This window comes from Vulpes lagopus, chromosome 6 (assembly GCF_018345385.1).
Source record: "Vulpes lagopus strain Blue_001 chromosome 6, ASM1834538v1, whole genome shotgun sequence".
NCBI lineage: Eukaryota > Metazoa > Chordata > Mammalia > Carnivora > Canidae > Vulpes > Vulpes lagopus.
This window is the reverse complement of record NC_054829.1, coordinates 78,923,348-78,947,408: the sequence shown is the minus strand read 5'-3', so window position 1 is coordinate 78,947,408 and position 24,061 is coordinate 78,923,348. Positions and strand designations below refer to the sequence as shown.

At 39.5% G+C, this 24,061-nt stretch overlaps 1 protein-coding gene across 2 annotated transcripts; it reads left to right on the top strand.

Annotated features, from left to right (window-relative positions):
• Positions 1-1,586: 1,586 nt before the first annotated feature.
• PAQR3 (progestin and adipoQ receptor family member 3) lies at positions 1,587-24,057 on the top strand. 2 transcript variants are annotated; one of them, XM_041759940.1, is made up of 7 exons: positions 1,587-1,902; positions 5,209-5,371; positions 12,303-12,458; positions 15,544-15,741; positions 18,132-18,222; positions 20,947-21,095; positions 23,772-24,057. In XM_041759940.1, exons 1-6 carry the CDS (start codon positions 1,718-1,720, stop codon positions 21,087-21,089), a joined length of 936 nt encoding a protein of 311 aa, XP_041615874.1. In that variant the 5' UTR covers positions 1,587-1,717; the 3' UTR covers positions 21,090-21,095; positions 23,772-24,057. The 2 variants fall into 2 exon arrangements, with proteins under 2 accessions (XP_041615874.1, XP_041615873.1); XM_041759939.1 differs by lacking the exon at positions 23,772-24,057 and having other exon boundaries at positions 20,947-23,713.
• The last annotated feature ends 4 nt before the right edge of the window (positions 24,058-24,061 follow it).

Below are 24,061 nucleotides of genomic sequence, written 5' to 3'. Positions count from 1 at the left end.
AATAAGAATTCCTGCACATAGTAACCTTCAGTAGAGATCATGTACTAGGCACCCAGCTCTCGAATATTAGTTTTAGTTCTATGGCTTAAAAAATTCCCATGTATGGGGATCCCTGGGTGGCGCAGCGGTTTGGTGCCTGCCTTTGGCCCAGGGCGCGATCCTGGAGACCCGGGATCGAGTCCACGTCGGGCTCCCGGTGCATGGAGCCTGCTTCTCCCTCTGCCTGTGTCTAGGCCTCTCTCTCTCTCTTTCTCTCTCTTTGACTATCATAAATAAATAAAATTTTTTAAAAAAAGAATTAAAAAAATTCCCTTGTATGATATTAAGTCCATTTAGGATACATTTATCCTTCCAGTTTTATCTACTAATATAGCTTCACTTGAATTCTAATAATGGTTAATATTTTGGGGGTGATAATAATATGCCTCGAACTTTTCTGTTATTAAGTGGATTCACTCATTTAATCCTCACAACATAAAGTATTGCTATTACCCCTATTTTATCAATAAGAAAACTGAGACACAAAGAAGTTAAATACTTGCACAAGAGCACACAGATGGTAAGTGGCTGAACAAGAATTCAAACCCAGGTATCGTGGCTTCAAACCTCAGAACTTAATCACTAAGCCACGCTGTTTCTCAAACATCAGAGAATTATTACTAACATAATAAGAAAAAGAAATAAATAATAGGAATCATGAGTGATCGCTGTATGCCCAACAATGGGCTAAGGGTGCTACCTCTCAGGATGCAAAAAACTGTTTTGTCCTGCTGCCATATCAAAAAACATTTGCATCAGAGTACGCAGCCGAACAAACCTAGACGTTTCCTCTAAGCGCTCTGCTAGCTGCCCCCCCCCCCTTGGCAGTGTTCCGTCTTCCGGTTCAGCAGATTTTCTCGTTTCCATTGTGATTTCTTCATCAACCTATTAAATACTTACAAGCGTTTTTGTTCAATTCTAGACATTTGGGAAGCTTTAGTTTTCTCATTTATACCTACTTGAAGTCCACTATGGTCAGAGAGCACACCCTGCGCGGTTCCAGGGCGCTGAACGTCGCTGGGGGCTCTTTACGGCTCAGTGCACGCGCAATTTTGGTGAATGTCCCACGTGCATCTGCTTTCCTCTATTTTCAGCTGCTTCGAAGGACTGACTGTGGCTTAGAAACCCTCGAGAGCCCCTTTTAACACTGCACGTGAGGTTCTGAGCATAAGCAGTCGGTGAGGACTACTCTCGCTCGTAATCTCCTTCCAGGGAACGCTGTTCTCTGCCCCTCGGAGGAAACACCACCTGCGCCGCTTCGCCCCCGCCCGGCCCCCGCCCAGGCCCCCGCCCAGGCCCCGCCCAGGCCCCGCCCAGGCCCCGCCCAGGCCCCGCCCAGGCCCCGCCCAGGCCCCGCCCAGGCCCCGCCCAGGCCCCGCCCAGACCCCGCCCAGACCCCGCCCAGACCCCGCCCAGGCCCCGCCAGCCCCGCCCCAGAGGAGGCCGAGGGGCGGGGCCCGCCGCGGCGTGCTGACGTCAGAGAAGGCTGCGGCGCTGACGGCGGTGGCCGGTGCAAGCGCGGCGCCGGGCCGGGGCGGCGGCGGGACCGCAGGACCTCGCGCGGCGGTCGCGGGCTCCGGGGCGGGGGCGGGGGCGGCGGCGGCGGCGGCGGAGCCCCCTCCCCGGGGAGGCGGGGCCCGGGCGAGCTCCCCGGCGGGGGGAGCGGCGGCGCGGAACGATGCATCAGAAGCTGCTGAAGAGCGCGCATTACATCGAGCTGGGGAGCTACCAGTACTGGCCCGTCCTGGTGCCCCGCGGCATCCGCCTCTACACCTACGAGCAGATCCCCGTGTCCCTCAAGGACAACCCGTACATCACCGACGGCTACCGGGCCTACCTGCCCTCCAGGCTGTGTATCAAAAGGTAGAGTCTGGCCGCCTCCGCGGGGCGCGCCCTGGGGCGAGCCGGCAGCCCCCCTCCCCACCCACGCCCTTGTCGTCCGGGGTCCCTCTGCCTTCCCCGCGCTCGTCGTTTCAGAACTGCCCCCATCCTCCTTCCTTTCGGCCATCTCTCCGCTCTCGTTATCTTCTTTTTTTCCCCGCCTGGGTGCTTGATGCACGGAATAATAGTGACAGTTAACAGGGATTCTTATTGCAACCGTAGCAGTCTCTCCTATGGAGCTTTGCAGTTCACAGAGGACTCGTATGTCCTTTATCCCATTGGGTGCTCATTGGGATCGACTCCACTGACAATGGCCAAGCGATGCCTGCCCCACTGTATACCTAAGCTTTGTTTATTTTTAGATCAGCCCTATGGAAATTTAGAGGCTTTGGGCCAGATAAATGTTTAACATGCCATATAATAGGAAGTTATGTTAATAGGAAACAAACTCACATTGCCATGTGCATGTACATACGTATATATACACGTATGCATGTATATATGCACCAGAGAGAGAGAGAGAAACCAACCCCTGATTCATTCATTCGGCAGATACTATGGAGCCCCTCCTGGGTGCCAGGCAGTGTCACAGGTCATGCAGAAAACAGCAGATATGGCCCTTGTGCCTGTTCTCATAAAACGACTAAGGTTTGGTCTGTGTGACACACATTACAGAGGTAATTAATTACTCTATTGCATAATAACCATTGTGAAAAACGCCGTGTAGGAAAAGGACTATAGCAAGGAGAGCCTGTAACGGGCACTACCTTCCACTAGAGCACCGTAGAAGCATTTCTGCGAAAGGAATTTCTTCATTATCTAAACCTTTAAGACCCTTGAAAGCCTGGATTTTTAAAAACCAAACCAAAAATCAGTGTTTTGACTTTTAGAATAGCTTTGTGTTAAAACTCACTGTATATACTTAAATATAGAGCCCTACCTTAAGAGAATTAAGGTACAGATATTGGTGAGTTCTAGGATGCTGTAGTGACAAACCCCAGTGCTGGAATGTAGGCTGCTGAGTTGCTCCAGAAGCAATCACACAATCTGATTCTTTGGGGTTCTTTTCAGCATGGCCTGTCCCTGGTTCTTTCTGCCCTGCTTTAAAAGTGTTTTGGACCACAGTCACAAGGTGGCGTTACTGCCCATCCGTACTTGACCGAACGGCCCACAGGCCTTCACAGTTTGAATGCTAAGTACTATTTGCCTCCCCAGTGTCGCCTTTGCAGAAGTTATTACATAAGAAATCAGAGCTGGGGCCTGGCTATGGATGTGAAGTTCCATAAAGAGAGAGCAGGTAGTAAATTACCGTAGGTTTATTATTACCCACAAAGCAGCAGTCCTCTGCCTTTTGATGTTAGTGTCCAAATTTCATGGATTGAGAAGTGAAATACATGTAGTGCTTTGATCTTGAGCCGTTGAGTCAAAAAGACTTGGTTATCCAGACCTGCCACTTAACCATTTCGGGACCCTGAACAAAAGTTGACCTCTCTGAATCTTATTTTACCTTTTGTAAAAACAAGGGTAATCACAATTCCTGCTTCAAAAAATATTAAGGATTAAATGAGATTTTGTGTATAAAATGCTACATGAGGGCATGGCACCTAACAGGTACTGAGTAAATGGTGACTTGTTATCATTGTGATTATTGATTCTGAAGCTGAACAGAGAAGCCTGACTTCTCACAGAGTAAGAGTAGATTCTTTACAAGGAATATTCTTCCAAGTGCTCTTCCCACCAGCTTGGTCTTTACCAAGTTCAGCTTTTGCCCTCTCTTCTTTTAGCTGTCACGAGTGACCAGGACAGCTTTTGGATGTAAGGAGAGGTTTTATATGTCACAACTCTTCTGCCAACACTCAGTTGGAAGGCGCATGCCAAGGTTGTGCTTCTCAGTTAATCAGGTTATACCAGGTTTCACAAAGTGAAAAGTTCTCAGGCAACAGGCAGAGCAGAGTATTGATCATCAAACTAGTCCTGTACTTAAATGTGTTCCTTCACGTTCCCGCATCCTCACCCTTGCCCCAGTGTAAGTAGTCATTATACTTGATGCTTGTACAGGGTAAAACCTGGAATTCATGATAACAAGATTCACTTTATTCTTGATGATCATTTGATAATGTGAGACCCTGTTATGTTTATGATGTGTAACAATAGGAAAATGAGACCATGGTGATTCCTACAAATTTAGGTTACAATTATACATTTATGCTTACTAATGAGGAATCTGAACCAGTGAATGTCAAAGACCTTAATTTAAACAAAAAGATTAGATTTTGCAAGAGAAATGCAAGAGAATTTTAAATATTAGGCATGATGTCACCTTCAGTAAATAATCAGATGGGTTCTATCCGCAGCTAGGGAAACATTTCACAAAATGAAGGAGCAAGAAGGGACTTGTAGTAGCATCTAATCCACCTCCCTTGTTTTATAGTTGAAGAAACTGAAGCCAGAGAGGTTAAGTGACTTGCTTATGATCACAGAGCTAATTTGTTGCTGAGGGTGAGAGTGGAGAAAAGTGAGCCTCTTGACTCCTGGTTGATGTGGTATACTCTACACCAACCTGTGCTGTTAGGACTACTTTAACTTAAACCAGTTACACATATACTGAGCAAATAGGACTGATACTAAAAGTAACGTGTTGTTCCTAAAAAGGAAAAACTCATGCTACTAGGAACTAGTTTGGTTGCAAACAACTACAGCAAAGCTGTTCCAGCCTGCCTATCTTACAGTTTGTATTTATTCTGCTTCTCTCGAGTCTGTTGTATTTGCATTTAATGAGTACTAAAAAGGTATTTTAGGTTTGTGCCTCACCTTATACTTAGCAGGCTTTCAGATACCAAGTTTTGAACATGAACATATGGTAGCTAACATCCACTTTTAATCTGCACATTCATTTCTGTGGACGTTTAGCATCTGATCTGAGCAAGGCACTCTGCCCGGGACAGTGGTGTCATAAAGATGGATGGTGCCAGCCATCAGGGAGTTGATAGGCTGGAGGATGAGATGGAATTTATACATAAATAACTCAGATGAGGAAGGAAATTGTAAATATGGTAATAGAGGTGAGCACCAAAAAAGCCCTAAGGTTTCAGGATTTGTGGAGACCAGGAAGAACCTAAAAATCAATTACACTATGTGAGCTTTCATATTTATAAAGGCAGACATGGGGCTAAGGGCTTAAAGTAGCAGATGTTAGAGAACTGATCCCCAAACTGTCCCTAACCTTTTAAATGCTCATGGTGAGCAACCCCAGTGTCAATCTGAGATGCTTGTCTGTTTGTTTTCCAGTTTGTTTATTTTATCTAATGAGACCGTAAACATCTGGAGTCATTTGCTGGGTTTCTTCCTCTTCTTTACCCTGGGAATATATGACATGACATCAGTGTTACCTTCGGCAAGTGCATCCAGAGAAGATTTTGTAATTTGTTCTATTTGTCTTTTCTGCTTCCAGGTAAGTCATTTCAAAAACACTATTACTGGTTAAGAGAACTTTAGTCAGACAAGCTTGGGCAGGTGATCTTACTTCACACCCACCACTTGCTTTAAAGAGCCCCAAAATAGCATATAGGTAAGCATATTCATTTTCATAATATAAGCACCAAAAATGTTTTTATGAGAGTAGATTTAGACTTTACTGTCAGAGTATACATTAAACCCAACAGATTTTAAAGATTGAGAAATGTCTTTGCATTTATCCTTCATTTTTTAGACATTTTGCTTTAAGATTAATATAAGGATAGGAGCCTCTGTACTCTATTTTTTGGCTGAGATAAAACACTAGTTAATGCTTAAAACTTATTTGAGAAGATTCCCCATCTGTTTCCTATTTATATGTCTATGATTTCTGTATATGTAGCCATACTGTCCTAATTTTAATGTCTTGTTTTGCTGGTAGTGATCTTTTCTGTTGCTTTACTGTTAATTTCTTTTGGTCTTTTAGACCAAAAGCTGTATCTTTGCCTGGTTTCAAATACTTTCAATTTCTCTTTTCTACTTCTTCTATTTGTTAGTTCCCTAGCACTTTCATTTTTTTCAAAGATCTTAAAATTCCTTTAAAAGTTATATATAATATTTTAAAATCAAGTAATTCTAAAGAAGAAGACAAATGTGGACTGAAATCCTGCTGACATTTTTAAAATTTAAAAAGAATGCAGAGAGTACAGAAAAACATAAAAATTGAAAGCTATCATACCCCTTCCTTCAAATATAGGCCAGCACTCCCTGCAGTTAACCTCTGGCTACCATTTGAAAGGTGCATCTATAAGTCAGCTGCACAGATGTTGTTTTCGTGATGTATCATTTAATTTCAAACCTTCATCATTCAACTCCTAAGCTAAAACTTCAGAGTTAAATGACTAAAAACAGGGGCACCTGGGTGGCTCAGCGGTTGAGTGTGTCTGCCTTTGGCTCAGGTTGTGATCCTGGGGTCCTGGGATCGAGTCCCACATCAGACTCCCTGCAGGGAGCCTGCTTTTCCCATTGCCTATGTCTCTGCCTCTCTCTGTGTCTCTCATGAATAAATAAATAAAATCTTAAAAAAAAAAAAATGACTAAAGACATATTGGGAACATCTCCCTTCCCCTTTTTTCTTAATTCTAGTTTCTGGAATAATATCTTAAATTTCACTGAAGGAAAGAATATTCTTGTATTTTTATGTTATTATTTGAAAATTATTTTTTCTTTAAGTATTTTTAAAGTACACTCATTTTGTCCTAATTGCAGCCTAAACATCTCTTAGAATCCACCTCTGGTTTTAAAATGGAAATGAATCAATTTCTTTATAGTTGAAGTTTTAGCTGTATCTTATAGGCTAAGATGCTCTTAGTAACCATTAATAAGCAAAACTGGTTTATACTCTACTGTTAATAATATGGGTAGGATCTACTTTGAAAATTCCACATGTTTTCCTCTACCCCAAGGCCTGCACTTTATTCCTTCATCATCCAGCCACAACTGATGTTAATTCAGGGAAAGCATATTATATTCCTATTGGCTTAAGAAAACAATGCATTGCAGAACTGAAAAACTGAAATAATTACAATTGCCAATGAAGAAAAACCCAAAACGTTGCAGTAACTTGCTCAGGGTTGTTCAGCAGGACAGTAAAATCCTGTTCTCCTAGCTACTTAGTGCAGTGATCTTTGTTACGCACCATAAAAGATGCTAAAGGCAGCAAGATACTAACGACAGCTAAAGACAATATATCTTCCCTACCAAAAATTGCCATCTCTGTTATTTTTATCTTTATGAAATTAAATTTGAGGATGCCTTGGCTCAGCAGTTGAGCATCTGCCTTTGGCTCAGGACGTGATCCCGTAGTTCCGGGTCGAGTCCCACATCGGGTTCCCTACAGGGAGCCTGCTTCTCTGCCTGTGTCTCTGCCTCTCTCTATATTTCTCTCATGTATAAATAAATAAAATATTTTTTAAAAAATTAAATTTGTAACTTGACTCAATTTTCTCAAATTCTTAGTCAGCAGGCAGCATGGTAAACCACAAGTTAAGATTGATTCACATTTAGGGGTGCCTGGATGGCTCAGTCAGTTAATGTCCGACTCGATTTCTGCTCAGGTCGTGATCTTGGGACTGAGCCCTACGTTGGCCATCTGCACTGGGCATGGAGCCTGCTTAAGATTCTCTCTTTCTCTCCCCACCTCTTTCTCCTTTCTCCTTCTCTCAAAAAAAAAAAAAAATTACATATAAGTTTTAAAAGACACAACCTTTTTTTTTTTCTTTCACTTCTGCAGTTTTATTTGATCAGTACTTTCCCACCAAGCCGATTAGTAGAGTACATTCTGAATAGTAGAATGTAATTTCAGGGGCTTTGAACTTTCCCAGAGGTCTTTCTGTCTTAGGGAAGAGTACAATCCAGAAATGCCTTTTCCTAGATTCAGTTCATTTGCATTAAGTTTCACAAATGTTTTTTTAAATGCCTCCTATCTACATCCAGGTATTAAGCTAGGCATTATGAATACAGTGCTGAACAAAATCAGCCTGTCATAAAGATCAAGTCACCTAGGTAGGAGGGCAGAAGGGAGAGTGAGGCAGGGCTTTTAAGCAGATAAAAATAGTTTGTGTAAAGGGCCAGAAGCAAGAGACAGTTCAGCACTTTCTAGACTTGTAGGGATTGGCCTTTGTGGTTGGCTCATAGGAGAATGGAGAAAGATGAGGCTGGAGAGAGGCAGGAGGTAGATCCTGAAATATTTGGTTATCATGCCAAGGAGATTAGATATAGGACATCACAGTCTAATTATCTTGTCTACCCTGGTGGAGTGAGATAGTCCACAGAAGGACTCTTTCCAGAAAACTGAAACCAAACTCAATTTGCCAGATAATTTTTAAGGAATTCTAATAATAACACATTTTTTTTTAAAACAGAACATACGAAGTATAGGTTTACTTTTTAAAAACTCAGTGTTCTCTATTAACAGTATATATTTTACTTTCCTTTTGAAAAGTGTAATTTTTCTCTTTATTTTCCTTATCACAATGAAATTACCTTTATTCTTTTTTTTAATTTTAAAAATATTTTATTTAAATTCAATTTCCCAACATAGGGTATGTTCATCTCATCATGTGCCCTACTTAGTGCCGGTCACCCAGTTCCCCCCTCCCCTATCCACTTCCCCTTCTGCAACCCTTTGCTTCCCAGAGTTAGGAGTCTCCCATGGTTTGTTTCCCTCTCTAATTTTTCCCCCTCAGTTCCCCTCCTTTCCCATATAGTCCCTTTCACTATTTTTTATATTCCACATGAGTGAAGCTGTATGGTAATTGTCTTTCTCCAATTGACTTACTTCACTCCGCATAATACCCTCCAGTTCCATCCACGTTGAAGCAAATGGTGAGTATTTGTCGTTTCTAATGGCTGAGTAATATTCCATTGTATACATAAACCACATCTTCTTTATCCATTCATCTTTCGATGGACACCGAGGCTCCTTCCACAGTTTGGCTATTGTGGACGTTGCTGCTATGAACATTGGGGTGCAGGTGTCTCGGTTTTTCACTGCATCTGTATCTTTGGAGTAAATCCCCAGCAGTACAATTGCTGGGTCGTAGGGCAGGTCTATTTTTAACTGCTTGAGAAACCTCCAACCAGTTTTCCAGAGTGGCTGCACCAGTTCACATTCCCACCAACAGTGCAGGAGGGCTCCCCTTTCTCCACATCCTCTCCAACATTTGTGGTTTCCTGTCTTGTTAATTTTCCCCATTCTCACTGGTGTGAGGTGGTATCTCATTGTGGTTTTGATTTGTATTTCCCTGATGGCAAGTGATACAGAGCATTTTCTCATGTGCTTGTTGGCCATATCTGTGCCTTCTTTGGTGAAATGTCTGTTCATGTTCTGCCCATTTCATGATTGGATTGTTTGCTTATTGGGTGTAAGTTTGATAAGTTCTTTATAGATCTTGGATACTAGCCCTTTATCCGATACGTCATTTGCAAATATCTTCTCCCATTCTGTAGGTTGTCTTCTAGTTTTGTTGGCTGTTTCTTTTGCTGTGCAGAAGCTTTTTATCCTGATAAAGTACCAAGAGTTCATTTTTGCTTTTGTTTCCCTTGCCTTCATAGATGTGTCTTGCAAGAAGTTGCTGTGGCCAAGTTCAAAAAGGGTGTTGCCTGTGTTCTCCTCTAGGATTTTGATGGATTCTTGTCTCACATTTAGATCTTTCATCCATTTTGAGTTTATCTTTGTGGTGTAAGAGAATGTTCTAGTTTCATTCTTCTGCACATGACTGTCCACTTCTCAGCACCGTTTATTAAAGAGACTGTCCTTTTTCCAGTGGATATTATTTCCTGCTTTGTTGAATATTAGTTGACCATAGAGTTGAGGGTCCATGTCTGGGTTCTCTGTTCTGTTCCACTGATCTGTGTTTGTGCCAGTACCACACTGTTTTGATGATCACAGCTTTGTAGTACAGCTTGAAATCCGGCATTGTGATGCTGCCAGCTTTGGTTTTCTTTTTCAACATTCCTTGGCTATTCAGGGTCTTTTCTGATTCCATACAAATCTTAGGATTATTTGTTCCAGCTCTGTGAAGAAAGTCCATGGTATTTTGATAGGGATTGCATTGAACGTGTAGATTGCCCTGGGTAACATTGACATTTTCACGATATTTACTCTTCGAATCCATGAGCATGGAATGTTTTCCATCTTTTTGCGTCTTCCTCGATATCTTTCATAAGTGTTCTGTAGTTTTTGGGGTATTTATATCATTGTTTCTTACTATTACTATAAAATATCCTCATGTGGGAATTCAAACAAACAAAATTGTGTATGGAAGAAAGTAAAAGCTGTTTGAATTACCGCTTTCTAGAGGTAACCACATTTGACATTTGTCTATGCACAGCTGCCTCCCACCTACTTTGCCTACCTACATCTGAGCTATGATCATCTCTGCTCGCTGTTTTGTGTCACTTAGCGTTGTGACAATGAAATCTTTCCTTGTCAATGAGAATACATACCTTGGTGTTCTGGATTTACTGTGTTTAATCTCAAGGGTGATTTGAGAAAACAAATAACCAAGCTTTGATGTTATATTGAATTGGGTTAGTCAACTCTGACTTGTTGCTTAGTAGCCAAAGCCACAGACTGGTGAAAATATGGGACTATGGATGAAGAAATGACATTGTAGCTAAGTACATTCATTGTTTTGAATATTGATATAAGGCTATGGGGCCTGATTAGGTTTTTTTAATGATCAGACTATTGAATAGCTGGGTGACCATTTTTCTGCCTTAGCAGTTGCTTGCAAGATACTTATCAATTTGGGGCAGCCCGGGTGGCTCAGAGGTTTAGCACCTGCCTTCGGCCCAGGGTGTGATCCTGGAGACCCGGGATCGGGTCCCACATCAGGCTCCCTGCATGGAGCCTGCTTCTCCCTCTGCCTGTGTCTCTGTCTCTCTCTCTCTCTCTCTCTCTCTCTCTGTGTGTGTGTCTCATGAAAAAATAAATAAAATCTGTAAAAATATATATTTATCAGTTTGACCTACTTCATATCATTTCTCTGTGCTTCATATTTATTCCTGCCATTTGCTGCACCCCCACTGTCAGTGGCTTCCTTGAGGCTCTCATTATTGCCCTTCAGGGCTACTCCTGTAACCTCCCATCCTAGCCTTTCTGTAAGACTGCACTTAAAATCTTCAGTAGTATCACACCTCCCCCATATTGACTTTAAAATTCTGTGAAGTGTAGAGCTTGTCATAATTGTATTAGGAAGAAGGCCACATGACATTCACTAATGGTTCTGTGTTTCTCAAATGCTGCTTTTCCTGTGGACCCTAAAATAAACATGTGGCTACCTTTATTTATATTCTTGGTAAATTCCAGAACAACCTTTTAAGATCCAGCTCAGGTGGCAGCCCTTCTGTGAAGGTCTTTTCCCTACCACTTCACCCACCAAATGTACACATACACCCACAAACGCAGTCCTCTTCCCTCCTCTATTTTCTCACTGTGATTTCTTACATTACCACTTGTTTGTCCACTTGTTTTGGGAAAATCTTTCAGACAGTAGTGTTTTCATCCTTGTATTCCCTAGTTCATGACACACAGCAGGTACTTAATGGCTGGAAGGAGTGTGGCCATGGAAACCTTATCAATCTTAAGAGCAGCTGCTTGAATCAGATTAGCTTTGCTCTCAGTTTGGCAGCATGTGAAGTCAACCTAAGTCATAATTATTTTTTCTTGGTTACAACAAAGCTGTGTTTGACTCACAACCCAAAAGTAAACTCTGTACGATGAAATCTCACAGATGTGGAAAGTCTTAAGTGAAAAAAGCAAAATTGCAGAACAGAATATTAAGTGATTCCATGTGATTAAAAAGTCTGTATCCTGTGTTTGTATATGTGTGGACTTGTATATCATAGGTGTTTGATACATTCATTGAAGATATCTAGAAGGACACCTAACAAGTGTTATCAGGGGCTACTGCTAGGGAATAGATTAAGAGGGGGGAGCTTATGTTTTTACATCACATAATTCTATGTTCTTTGATTAACTTTTTAAAAACATGGATTACTTCTAGTGGGTACTTTTTTAAAAGGAAACTCTTTCATGGATCAAAATAAGCCTCAATATTTTTTTAAAGATTGCATTGTATAATTTTCCCACTGCTATGCTACTCTTTTAAAAATTTTATATTATAAAATATTTACTGTTTTAAATGTCTTTCTTTATTACTTTTATCCCCATTTTACCCGGAAGGAAACGAGGAACTGGAGAAATGACATGGCTTGCTTTATGGCACAAAGCCAGAATCTAGGTTCACGTCTGTTTGGCCAGAAAGCCTGGGCTTGACCTAACCACGTCCCTGAACGTCATACATGAGTTGCTTTTATTTCTTTTTGTTTCACTATGCTAAGATTTGTTCTATTTTCCATAGGTTTGTATGCTTTGCTCTGTGGGCTATCATCTTTTTTCTTGCCATCGATCAGAAAAAACCTGTCGAAGATGGATGGCTTTAGATTATGCAGGAATTTCTATTGGAATACTGGGCTGCTATGTCTCTGGGGTGTTTTATGCATTTTACTGTAATAATGTAAGTAACTTAAAACATTTTACATTCTACCTTTCACATAGGTCTTGGGTTCTCTTGCCATGGTTCCTTTGAACTTAAAACTAATGTAAACACTGAGTTAATAATGTTTCCACTAAATCCACATAGCTACATGATTCCTCAGATGCACATTACATATCTTTTATTTTTATGCATATAGAGCTGAAGTTAAATAACGTTAATGCTTAATGAAATTATGAAGCTGGCTACTGCTTTCCATTTTCCCTGATCCTTTCCTCCTCCTCTCAGTGAAAAAAAATAAAGGGTTTGTCTGTGAGTTTGTTGACCCAATTCTTCATAAGAAATATGTTTTCCTTTATTTAGTCTTTTACTTTTAGGTAGGCATAGAGAGAGACAGACCAGCTGGATGGTGAGTGACTTTTAATATGTACCTATCCTGAGCTCTAGATCAGCTCTACTTTCGACTCTGATGTCACAAAAGTCAGTTGTTGCCTTGTGCAAAGCAGCATTTGAAACACTGCTATCAGGTTATATAGCACCTGACCTAAAAATATTAGCCTGCTGACCTATGGAATATAACCCTCTGTCTCCTCACCTCATGTCCCAGCCAAGGAGGCAAACTGAATCTTCCACTGAGCTTAATACATCTCACACTCTCCCATTCAGAAAGTCCTCATCATCCCTACTCTCTCCTTCTCCTGCTCTCCTACCTTACTCTTTTCTTTTTCTTTTGTCCTTTAGTTCCCTACCCCCCTTTCAGAGCCAGGACAGAGCTGGGGCAGTATACCTACTAGGTACTTTGAATCTTACTCACAGAAGACTAGAGCCTGTCCTCTCCACAAGCCCTCCACATGTAGCAGGTGCTCCAAGCCATACTCCTCAGCCTTCACTTAGTGGGAAGATTGACTATAGCGCAGGATTCCTCTGCCTTGGGAATTCTAAAGTAGGATCTTTGTCTCTACACAATATCAGAGATAACTGCTAGTAAAGTGTAAAACTAGCAAAGAGAAAAAATAAATTTGAAGTAAAAGAATTATTGATTGTAACCACTTACACGTGAGCCGTTTGCTTTTTTAGGCCTAATTACTTTGAAACATAAGCATTTAATTATATATGCAGTTAACCTTGTAAATTGATTTGATGTTAGTAATAAACTGTTCATATATACTCAGCTTTCACTTACTCATTTTGCATGAAACCATTTATATCTTTTAGAAAATTTGGAATAAACTGTTAACTAGGAGCTTGTGAGTGCAGTCTTGTCATATTTGAATTGTTATACTTATTCTTTCTCTGAAACCTAATCTGTTTGCTGTTTACCTTTTCTTAAACATACCTGATAATTCAAGAGAGTCATGAGACACTTCTTACAAATCTCTTTTCAGAAAATCTAGGCTTCCAAGAGAAAAGAACCCCTGGAGCTAATGATCATTTAAAGGAAAAATTGTTTTCTTTCCTCTTGTACCTAATCATTTCCAAATATTCAATTGCTGCAGTTGCTCTTTATCTTTTAAGGAATACAGTCTGCTTTGAGAATGAGATTGAAAACTCTGGACCCTCTATCCAGGGCAATGTGCATTTGGGCACAGAGTAACCAAACAATTTGACCTGTGATCTCAGGAAGCCAATAACCCCACAAAAGTTCTTGGAGCCCAGTTTTAATAATTCAGCTCTATGTGATGCTAACTTTTAAGCTTCAACTGCTCATTTAGATACCTAAATACTCTGTGAGCCCTTCAAACTAAATATATTTTAAAATGCACGTTTCATGCTTTCCCATTCTCTCCCCACCCACACAAACACCACACCTGTATTATCTTTGCTCATTTGCTCCATTAGAAGCCAGTTGAATGGCCTTTCATACTGGCAACAGTCTAGCTATCTTCCACTGCCTTTTCACACATCCAGTCAACCATTAAGATTTTAATTTATTTTTAAAAAGTCTCCTGAATCTCGGGCTCCCGGTGCATGGAGCCTGCTTCTCCCTCTGCCTGTGTCTCTGCCTCTCTCTCTCTCTCTGTGACTATCATAAATAAATTAAAAAAAAAAAAAAATTTAAAAAAAAAAAAAAAAAAAAAAAAGGATCCCTGGGTGGCGCAGCGGTTTGGCGCCTGCCTTTGGCCCAGGGCGCGATCCTGGAGACCCGGGATCGAATCCCACATCGGGCTCCCGGTGCATGGAGCCTGCTTCTCCCTCTGCCTGTGTCTCTGCCTCTCTCTCTCTCTCTGTGACTATCATAAATAAATTAAAAAAAAAAAAAAAAATTTAAAAAAAAAAAAGTCTCCTGAATCTGCTGCTCACATCTATGTCTTCTTTGTTCAACGAGAGTCCAAACCTCCATTGTCTCTTTGGATCAGTTATTCTGATGTCTTCTTGCTGGCTTCCTATCATCACTTTCTTTTCCACACTGATGTCAGAGTTTTCTAATAAGTCAGTTTGAAAAGCAGGCCTGTCATCTCATTCTTAAAGAACCCTGCTATTCCCCCAGTGCCAACATGTTAAAGTTCCAAATCCTTAGCCTGAAAGTACGCCTGCCCTTCAGCCTGCCTTCTCAAAATCTTCCCACTGTATGTGTTGTTTCTTTTCCTTGAGAACTCCCTCTTCTCACACAATCATGTATATTCCTCAGAAATCATCAGCTTAGATACCATGTCCTCTGTGAAGCATTTATTAGCTGCTCCAGGTAGCAAGTGCCCCCTCCACTGTCACTCTAAAACATTGCGTTCACAACTCAGTTAACAGTACTTACATGATAATTTGTTCATGTCTGCCCCTCCCGTAGTCAAGGAGCTCACCCACTGGGAGAGTTCGTGTCATAGTCAGTTTTGTTTCTACAGGACTTAAATTGTCCCTGGTATATAATAGGTACTCAAAAAACGCTTTTGTATGAGTAGATGTGGTTTCTAGCAGCTCACCTCGGAATTTGATGTGTCATCCTAAGAAACCTAACAGTTGTATGGAGCATGCCGTGTTTTCAGGAAGAAGTTAATCATGTCTAGAAATGAAAAAATCACGTAAATAAGTTTGGAATGTACAATGTAAAAGCCAGAATTGTTTTTTTCCTTCTCTTATTTTTAATGACAATTAAAATTTGGTTTCCTTCTAGTATTGGCGCCAAGTGTACTTGATCACAGTGCTTGCTATGATCCTAGCGGTGTTCTTTGCACAGATCCATCCCAATTACCTCACACAGCAGTGGCAGAGGCTCCGTTCTATCATCTTCTGTTCTGTGTCAGGATATGGAGTGATCCCCACTCTTCACTGGGTTTGGCTCAATGGAGGAATCGGTGCTCCTATTGTACAGGTAGGTTGAATATAGTCAATATTTTTCTCTCTTTTCTTTTTGTTCTTTCAGTTTTACTCATTTTGGGTAAAGTACTGTAATCAGACCAGGAAGGTGGGTCTCTGTCACTTGAGAAAATATTTATAATTGCATATTGATGCCATGATTTTCACATCTATATAAATAAGTACGCCTTGCAGGAAAAAGTGTAACAGGTATTTTTTTTCTGAGATGTCTTTCTGTGAAATGATATGTTCTTAATTCTCCTTCTTCTACCCTGAGTGTGTAAATACCCAAGTTCTTAACAGTGGAGAAAGACTTCCAAATGTCCAGCTTTGTGAGCTATGGCAGGGATAATGCCAGTTATAAAATAAATGTGGAACTGAGAGGAATTGATCAGTTGATTGATCTTTGTGGTGGAAAAGGAGCTGGGATAGATTTTGCCTTGCATCTATTGAGTTTGAGGTACCTATAGGATATAAAGGTGTAGATGGAGTTGGGATTTAGGTCACAGTTTGAGACTACTGATAAAGATTTGAAAAAGCATGACTGTCTTGGTAGCTGGAGCCATGGGAGCATGTCCCACCACTAAGGACAATATACTGGGAATAAAAGAAAAGCTGTAAGAGGTATTATGGGGGCAAGTTGGAATGCATTTAGGAGGTAGCTCAGTGAGAACTCCTCAGTATTCTTGAGAAAGGGATTAGAAAAAACTCAAGATCTCAGAGATCCATAAAAAAATGCTTTAAGAATGTGCAAGAGAGTAAACTTAAGATTTTTTTTTAACATCAGTTAAATATGCCAGGAAATCTAGCAGAAATAATATAAACTTGTTGCAGTGGGACTTTCATCTGGAAGATGGGGATTAAGTGCAGGTTTTACTCAAAAGATCATATTTTTTTAGAAGACGGAAGAACTAATAGTAGGCTTACAGTGTACTTGTGTGAAGTCAGCAACAACATGGTAGCAAGCATTTGGGTATAAAACTAGAAAAAAAGGAAATTCCGTGATATAGCAAATTGAGTGGTATCATTTGGCCACTTTGTCAACTTCAGATGCTTTCTTCGTAAGATCAGGAAATTGGGAGAAAGTGAGACAGTAGTGATGAGGAACTTCATTGATCCTGATACCTGTGAAAACATCATTTCTCTACCAATTTTAACTCCCTAGAAATAAGTTAAAGAAAATACAGTGATGAGATGCAACTCCAGATTTAATTCTAACCATAAATGAATAACTGGTTATTGAGATAGAAGGGACCAAAATTTGAGATGAAGTAAACACATTCCTTTTGAGCTTATAATGACAAAGAGAACCAGACCTGCCTTCAGGCAGTAGATTTTTGAGAAAATCAGAGAAATATGGGAGCTTTCCTGTGTTCAGAAATCTTACAATAGAGATATAGTTGGGGAAGATAGTGGTTCTGCAAAATGGAAATCTAATGTGATCACAGATCATTCCAGTGAAGAGCAAAGGGAGACTTCCAGAGAAATTCTCTAATCTGTAATTTTAAAAAAGATGGGGAAAGAGAAAGATGAAAAGTTCCAGAAGGGCTCATCCTGGGAAGTAGGGTGTGGTTTTGTTCTACAATGAGAAATCCATGTTCCTTAGTATAAAAATGTAGAATTTACGAGGGTCATGATAGTTCTCAAATATTTGTAGAGAGAAGTAATCTGTCTTTATTTCTTAAATAGTTTCTTGGTGAATTAGATTTACAACCAGAATTAGGAACAAAATGTATAAATTTGGGCTGGCTAATTTTCTTAGGGCAAGGAGAAGCTTTCCAACAGAGCTGAGAGATGGACTGCTTCATATAGTAGCATTTAGAAGGACCATTTGTCTGTGTTGGTAGAACAGATTTCATTGTTGGGCCAAACCTCTTGTGTCTTTTCTAGCCACAAACCCCTGGTCTTTAGTTTTTTTGCTTATTCATCTGGTAACTCCATTCCCCATTTGCATTCCACCCATTCATCAAGGTTACAGTTGGAGTTGGGTGTCCTTAGGACCCTCAGCCATTTTAAAGTTCTAGCTTCTTTAGTACCCCAACCTTTAGGGCACTCAGTTCCACTCCTGTGGGCTATTTCCTGCAGGAAAGAAGGAAAGGAAGATAATGCCAAGCAGACACTGTGCTAGCGTGGAGCTGGACAGGGGCTCCGCCTCACCACCCTGAGATCATGACCTGAGCTGAAACCAAGAGTTGGGCACTTAACCGCCTGAGGCCCCAGGTGCCCCTTATTGCTACAGTATTGAGAGCAAGGTTTCTGTAATTGGAGACTGTCCACAAAAGCAATCGAGATTGAACAGGCTTACATCCTATTTATGAAATCTCCGTAATCTGTGAATTAGACTCATAATAAATTAGTGATTCTGTCACAGTAAGAAGATCTGTGAAAAAATGTTTTGCTTTTCAGGACTTTGCACCCCGTGTAATTGTGATGTATGTGATTGCTCTTCTTGCTTTCCTATTCTACATTTCCAAAGTTCCTGAACGGTATTTTCCAGGTAAGCAGCACTATTATAGTGACCTCGTGACTTATTCTAAATACGTGGTGGAAGTATATGCTTCAGAATATCAAAAGTTAGATTTTCTCCAATATTATTGGTCATAGAATGGCTCTCCTGTTTAGTCAAATGTTATCTAAGACTTTAACTTTCAGAGGGCTTTCACAAACTTCCTTTCCTCCTCACTATGAGTTGAGCACAATAGATGACGTCACCACCACTTCATGATTATGAGCTAGTGACAAAGCTGGGAATCCTCTGTCTCCCAACTACTGCTTTTTTGGTGAAATACTATCAATTACCATTGACTTCTTTAGGTACCAACTCATCTTAAAAATTAATTTATATATGTAGAGATCCATAAAACAAGAAATAAGAAAAGAGACAGAGGAAAGTAAGACAATAATGAAAAGAAGCCAGGGTTAGGATCACTTCACCAAATACCTATCATGAAGTTCTAAAATATATAGGCCACCAATCTGCCTTTCAGCTTCCTGGCACCCAGTGCTAAGGGGAAAATAATTTAAGTTAAAAGTCTTCACCTCCACAAGATCTACACAAATAACTCAATAGGACAGATTTCCCTGATTGTTCAGTGCAAAGGAAAATAACCTTTGATAGAAAATGCCTAAGAGGACACTGGGTAGAATGAATAATGTTGTCCAAAACATGAATTTGCTTGTTTAGGAGCTTTAGATCTGGAGTCAGACTGCTTGGGTTCAAATCCACATCACCCACTTAATAGCTGCATGAGCTAAACTGAGTTACTCGTACTTTTTCAGCTCATTTCCTCATCCGAGCATGGAGATAATACTTTGTTTGATGGGGTTATTATGAGGATTACATGCGAAAATGTACATGACCCATATAGCCAGGCTCCTCACAAGTAGTAAGCCCTCAATACATGTTACCAACTATTACAATGATGATGTCCCTTGACCTCAGTCCTGTAAGTGAAAGGTGTGGTTTAGTAAGAGAGTGATGCAAGTCCAAGTGAGCTTTGACTTGAGTCAATAACAGATTACATAGAGCAGTGATTTTTTAGTTTGGAGAGCTAGAAGTAGGGCAGTGGCTCAAATTCACACTGCAAACTTGCCCCTCTTTCGTGGGCTAAGAATCTCTTCCATAGTGAATTGAAGATAGGATTATGCCACTTATGATATATGTTGAGAAGAAAGGATGAGAAACCCTGATCTAGAGAATGACTAGATCACAGAACCTCAGGCATTCTTCTGTGTACTTGTTTTTCACCACTGAGTTTTAAAAAAGAGTGGCATACAAAGACGCTGAGTGTAAACATTAGGATTCAAGAACATAACTAGCATATGTCCCTTCACTGAATATCACCCATCCTTCAAGTAGGGCCAGAATCTTCCACAGAAAAGGTTCTGGCAAAATACATTTTTATACCACTTTACTAATTGTTCTTTTATTATTAACTTCATCGTGACAAATACATGGAGGAAACTGAACTGTGAAATTTTTCTATGGCCATAGTGCTTTTATGCCTTAAAATATTCATAGCAGAAGTTCCCAGTTGTCTGGCATAGGATACCTTCTAAGAGGTCAGATGTTTTGTAACTTAACTTTTCTCCTAGATGAGCTTGACATAAAATGTGCCTTGTGTAGCCGAACATGTGACAGGGTACAGGCACGGCAGGGAGGTATGGAGACTATAGGAGATAATCAGTCTTCACAGATGAAGGTGATAGTCTCAGAGGTTCCTGAATGAGTGGCTTAGAAACTTTGTCTCGCCAGTCCCCATTTATGACCTGGCTATAGGGAAAAACGTGCAGTGGTGGTGAGATGGTAGGTGAATACTGTGAAATTAACAAATTTACACCTAATAATGTACTTTTAGCTCAGTTACATTTTTTAAAATGTAGAAACATCACAGCAGTATTTGGGGTCCAAAGATCCCCAAAGATGTCCATGGGCAGATTTAGGTGGATCTATCATACTTGTATTACAATATGATCAATCAGTTTTCTTTGTAATCCTCTGTATTTTGTGCTTTTTAAAATGCACGTGTGGGCTTCACTGGACTGTCAGAGTATGCTATGGCACCAAGAAAAGGCTAAGATCCCCTATAGAAAGGACTGTGTGAATTTATACTTTAAAATCTACATACTGTACTATTTCTGTTTCTCTTGGTAAGAAAAGACAGGGAAGGTTAGAGAATGTTTACATTACCTGACCGTAGAAGCACCATGATAAGGAAATGTGATTTACATTTAAATTTCTATAGCTCTGTATTTTATTGTATTATTTTTCAAGAAGCTTCCCACATGTTAATTATTTAATCTCCTTGGAATTTAAACCTTAAGCACCAAGAGAAATAGTTGTTAGTTGTATATGAACTAACCAAACTTAATTAAGCCATAGTTACTAATTACATTTTGCAGATTATGTTGTATATATCCAGATAGGTACAATGCGAGACAGGGAAGACACAAGGTCAAATTCCTGAAAGTAACCAAATTAGATTTTGAAAACACAGGTGGAATAGTATTTCTGATATTCACCAATGTCCTTAAATTAGACCCAAAAATGAATGTATCCCTTTAAAAAAAATATTTGAGTTTGAATTAATCTCCTGTCTCCAGGTGCTCTGACACTGTCAAAATCTTTTTTTGCTGCTAAGCCATATCTCCAACACCAGAGATAAAAATACATTCTTATTTTAATATCACAGTCAATATTCTTTTCTACCTTCCCTTCTAGGACAACTAAACTACCTCGGATCAAGCCACCAAATATGGCATATCCTTGCAGTAGTGATGTTATATTGGTGGCACCAGTCAACAGTGTATGTCATGCAGTACAGACATAGCAAGCCTTGCCCTGACTATGTTTCACATTTGTGAATTCAGGTATGGTCACCTGGTATATTCAGTTGTTAAGCAATATGTAATGGGGAGTTGTATACCCCACTATTTCTAAGATTCACATTAGTTTTTCCTTTTTTCCTCCTATTTAATATATCATGAGTAGTACTTTATAAAAATGGAAAAATATACTTGGGAATCTGTAATAATAACTGCTTTATGGCCCTTAAAACTACTAATTTGCTGCTTGTACAGAAAGTGAAAATTAGTTGGCATTTATAAGAAACATCTGAAAACAATGAATGTGAAACCAGTGTAGAGATTGGTATTTATTTTACTTAACACCAGCCTAATTTCCTTAGGAAGGGCTTATTACCTCCATGATAAAAATGGAGTCATCCTGAGTGATTACTTTAATAGAAGATATTTACAGCAGTTGATCAAGTTGAAGTGCCTAATCAAGGCTAGGGTTACTATAGCCTGTGCTTAAGATGACAAGCTAGGAAAGTGGTTTTGAATAATCACTAGCCTTTAAATACATGGTTTGTGAGAAACTGGCACTTAAGAATGATTTTCTCTTTAGCTATGGGCTCTCTTCTCCTTAGGAACATTGGATTTTTTGGTTTGCTAGAACAAAAACTTTAAACCTTTCCTCCTTTGAGAGAGGCATTAAGAAGAGGAAAAGAACTTGCATTGTCATTTCCCATCAGATAAAAATCAGAATCCAAACTGATTAAATGACAAGGCAACAAATTCTGTGGCCTGATAACCAAGGCATTAGCATTTAAGTTTTTAATTTCAAAGAATGTGGCTTAGTTCTGTGTAATAATTGCACTCTTGCCAGTGGATCACAGATTTTTGGTTCCAAAATTCCTGTGGCAAAATAGGGAGTTTCGCCTCTCTGAATTTACAGTACTAAATTTGTTGATGGATGGTTGTTCCCAATTAAATGGGTGCTACTTTCAAGGCCACAGAGTCCAGATGGCCCAGTGTTGACCCTAAAATGAACCTTAAGCCTTAGAACAAAGTCATGCAGATACCCCAAATGATGACAGGATTATTCACCTGTACTCTAGTCTTTTCCTGTTTATGCACGTGTTAGCATTTTATTGACAACTCAGAGTATTGATATGCACTGTCTAATATTTGCATCTGAAACATTAAATTTACTCTTTATTGTATATACCTAAAAAATAGATCTCACTGCCCTAGCATACAATGCTCTTCTTGTTCTTTGGCCTTTTCATATGTACGAATTAAATCCCTTTTGAAGCAGTCATTCACAAAAACCTGTTCATTGGAATATAAAATACTCTCCAAATTTCTTAATGGGTCGACATGAACTGCTTTAAATACTGGTGTATCTTCAGCACATTGGAATTACTAAATAGCAGAAGTGCTAATTGATGATGAAGCTTATTTCCACATTGCCATTTATACATCTTGTATTACGAATGTAATTACTTTAATGTGCCTCAGTTTATGCACCTGTAAAATTTTGTATTTCTTTTCAGCATAGCGTTTTTGGAATATAAATTCTTCATGCTAGTATCTCAGCATGGAGCATCTTCCTAGTAGGCTAAGGGCGCAGTATTGTACCCTTTATGATGATGGAACACACTACTTTGGAAATAAATGCCTACTTTGCCTCTTAAGGCCACAAATTTGATCCATATGCTGAGTGATAGAAGACTTTGCTGTAATGATAATAGGATGTATTTTCCCTAAAACATCTCTTAGGGGTTTAACATTGATTTTACATAGGTATTTTGTCATTTTAGCCAAATAAAATACATCAAGTAGTTATTAATTTTAAAGTAGAAAAGTCTAGTTATTTTAGCAGTTATTAATTTTAAAGTAGAAAAGTCTAGTTATTTTAGGCCTGGTACCATTTTTACTCTAAAATCTTCTCAAAATACAAACATTGAACTTTAAGTTCCATTTTATCTTAATTTTTGAAAAACATTCCTGGTTTTTTTTTTATAAGTGTATGAATTATTTAATACTTGCCACCAGACTTAATAAAAAGGGCATACTGTGTTTGTTTTTTTAATTTATAAGGCATACAGGTCTGACCATAGGGAGGATTATAATATGAACATTTTTTGTAAGACAGCTATACTCTCCCATTTTCATCTTTACTATGATATATTTTATTATAAAGTAGGGAATGAATGAATGCGGATTGTTGTCAACTATAAACACTTCTGTATGTCAGCATTTACTGACCACTTACTGTGTGCATATCACTACTGGCAAATTTTTTAAGACACTGTTAACATGAAAGAATAACTATTTAAAAATTGCCTTGTAATAATGTATATTTATTTTTGTCTTTATAAAGATTTATTAAATAAAATAAGATTAAAAGTACACTATTCAGCTACCATACTAAAAAAAACTGGTTTTAGTTTTACAATGTGTAAACTACAAAAGCTCTTTACCTACAGGCTTTAGACCTACATTTTAAAATTATCTATGGCTATTTTAAATTGTCTGTTGTGATTTATAAGGTTGTAGTTAACTCATTTGAGGCAATTCTCTTTCTATATAAATCCATTTTCAAAAGATAGTGCTTGTCTTTTTTGTTATTACACCGAATGCAATTGAGTAAGCTGCATGGCAAAATATGTGTTATGTAAATAAACTGGGTTTACTAAATATATTAAGTGCTGCTTGTCATTCTTTATAATACATAACAGCTTTAAAATCATGTTTTAGAATCAGGAATGAAGATTCAGGGAGTATCTGTCATCTTATGGCATCCCACCTGGACAAAGTAACCGATTTGAAGATTGTGATTGACTGGCATAAAGCTGTGCAACACCATTTGGCAGGTACCTAACCTAGAGATATCCTTTGCCCTGTATTAAATGTCAAGGGGCAAAGCCTGTACTTCTGGATTCCTGCCAATTGCTGAGCTGAATACATCTGTATCCACCTGAACTCATCATTCTGGGTAATTCTAGCCCTGCCAAAATGTGTGAACAGTCAGCTCAGCTATTAGGGGA

Coding starts and splice junctions, on each gene's coding strand:
- PAQR3 (XM_041759940.1), top strand. CDS start 1,718: ATGCATCAGAAGCTGCTGAAGAGCGCGCATTACATCGAGCTGGGGAGC. Junction 1,903..5,208: donor TCCAGGCTGTGTATCAAAAG/GTAGAGTCTGGC, acceptor TTTGTTTTCCAG/TTTGTTTATTTTATCTAATG. Junction 18,223..20,946: donor TCCTGAACGGTATTTTCCAG/GTAAGCAGCACT, acceptor CTTCCCTTCTAG/GACAACTAAACTACCTCGGA.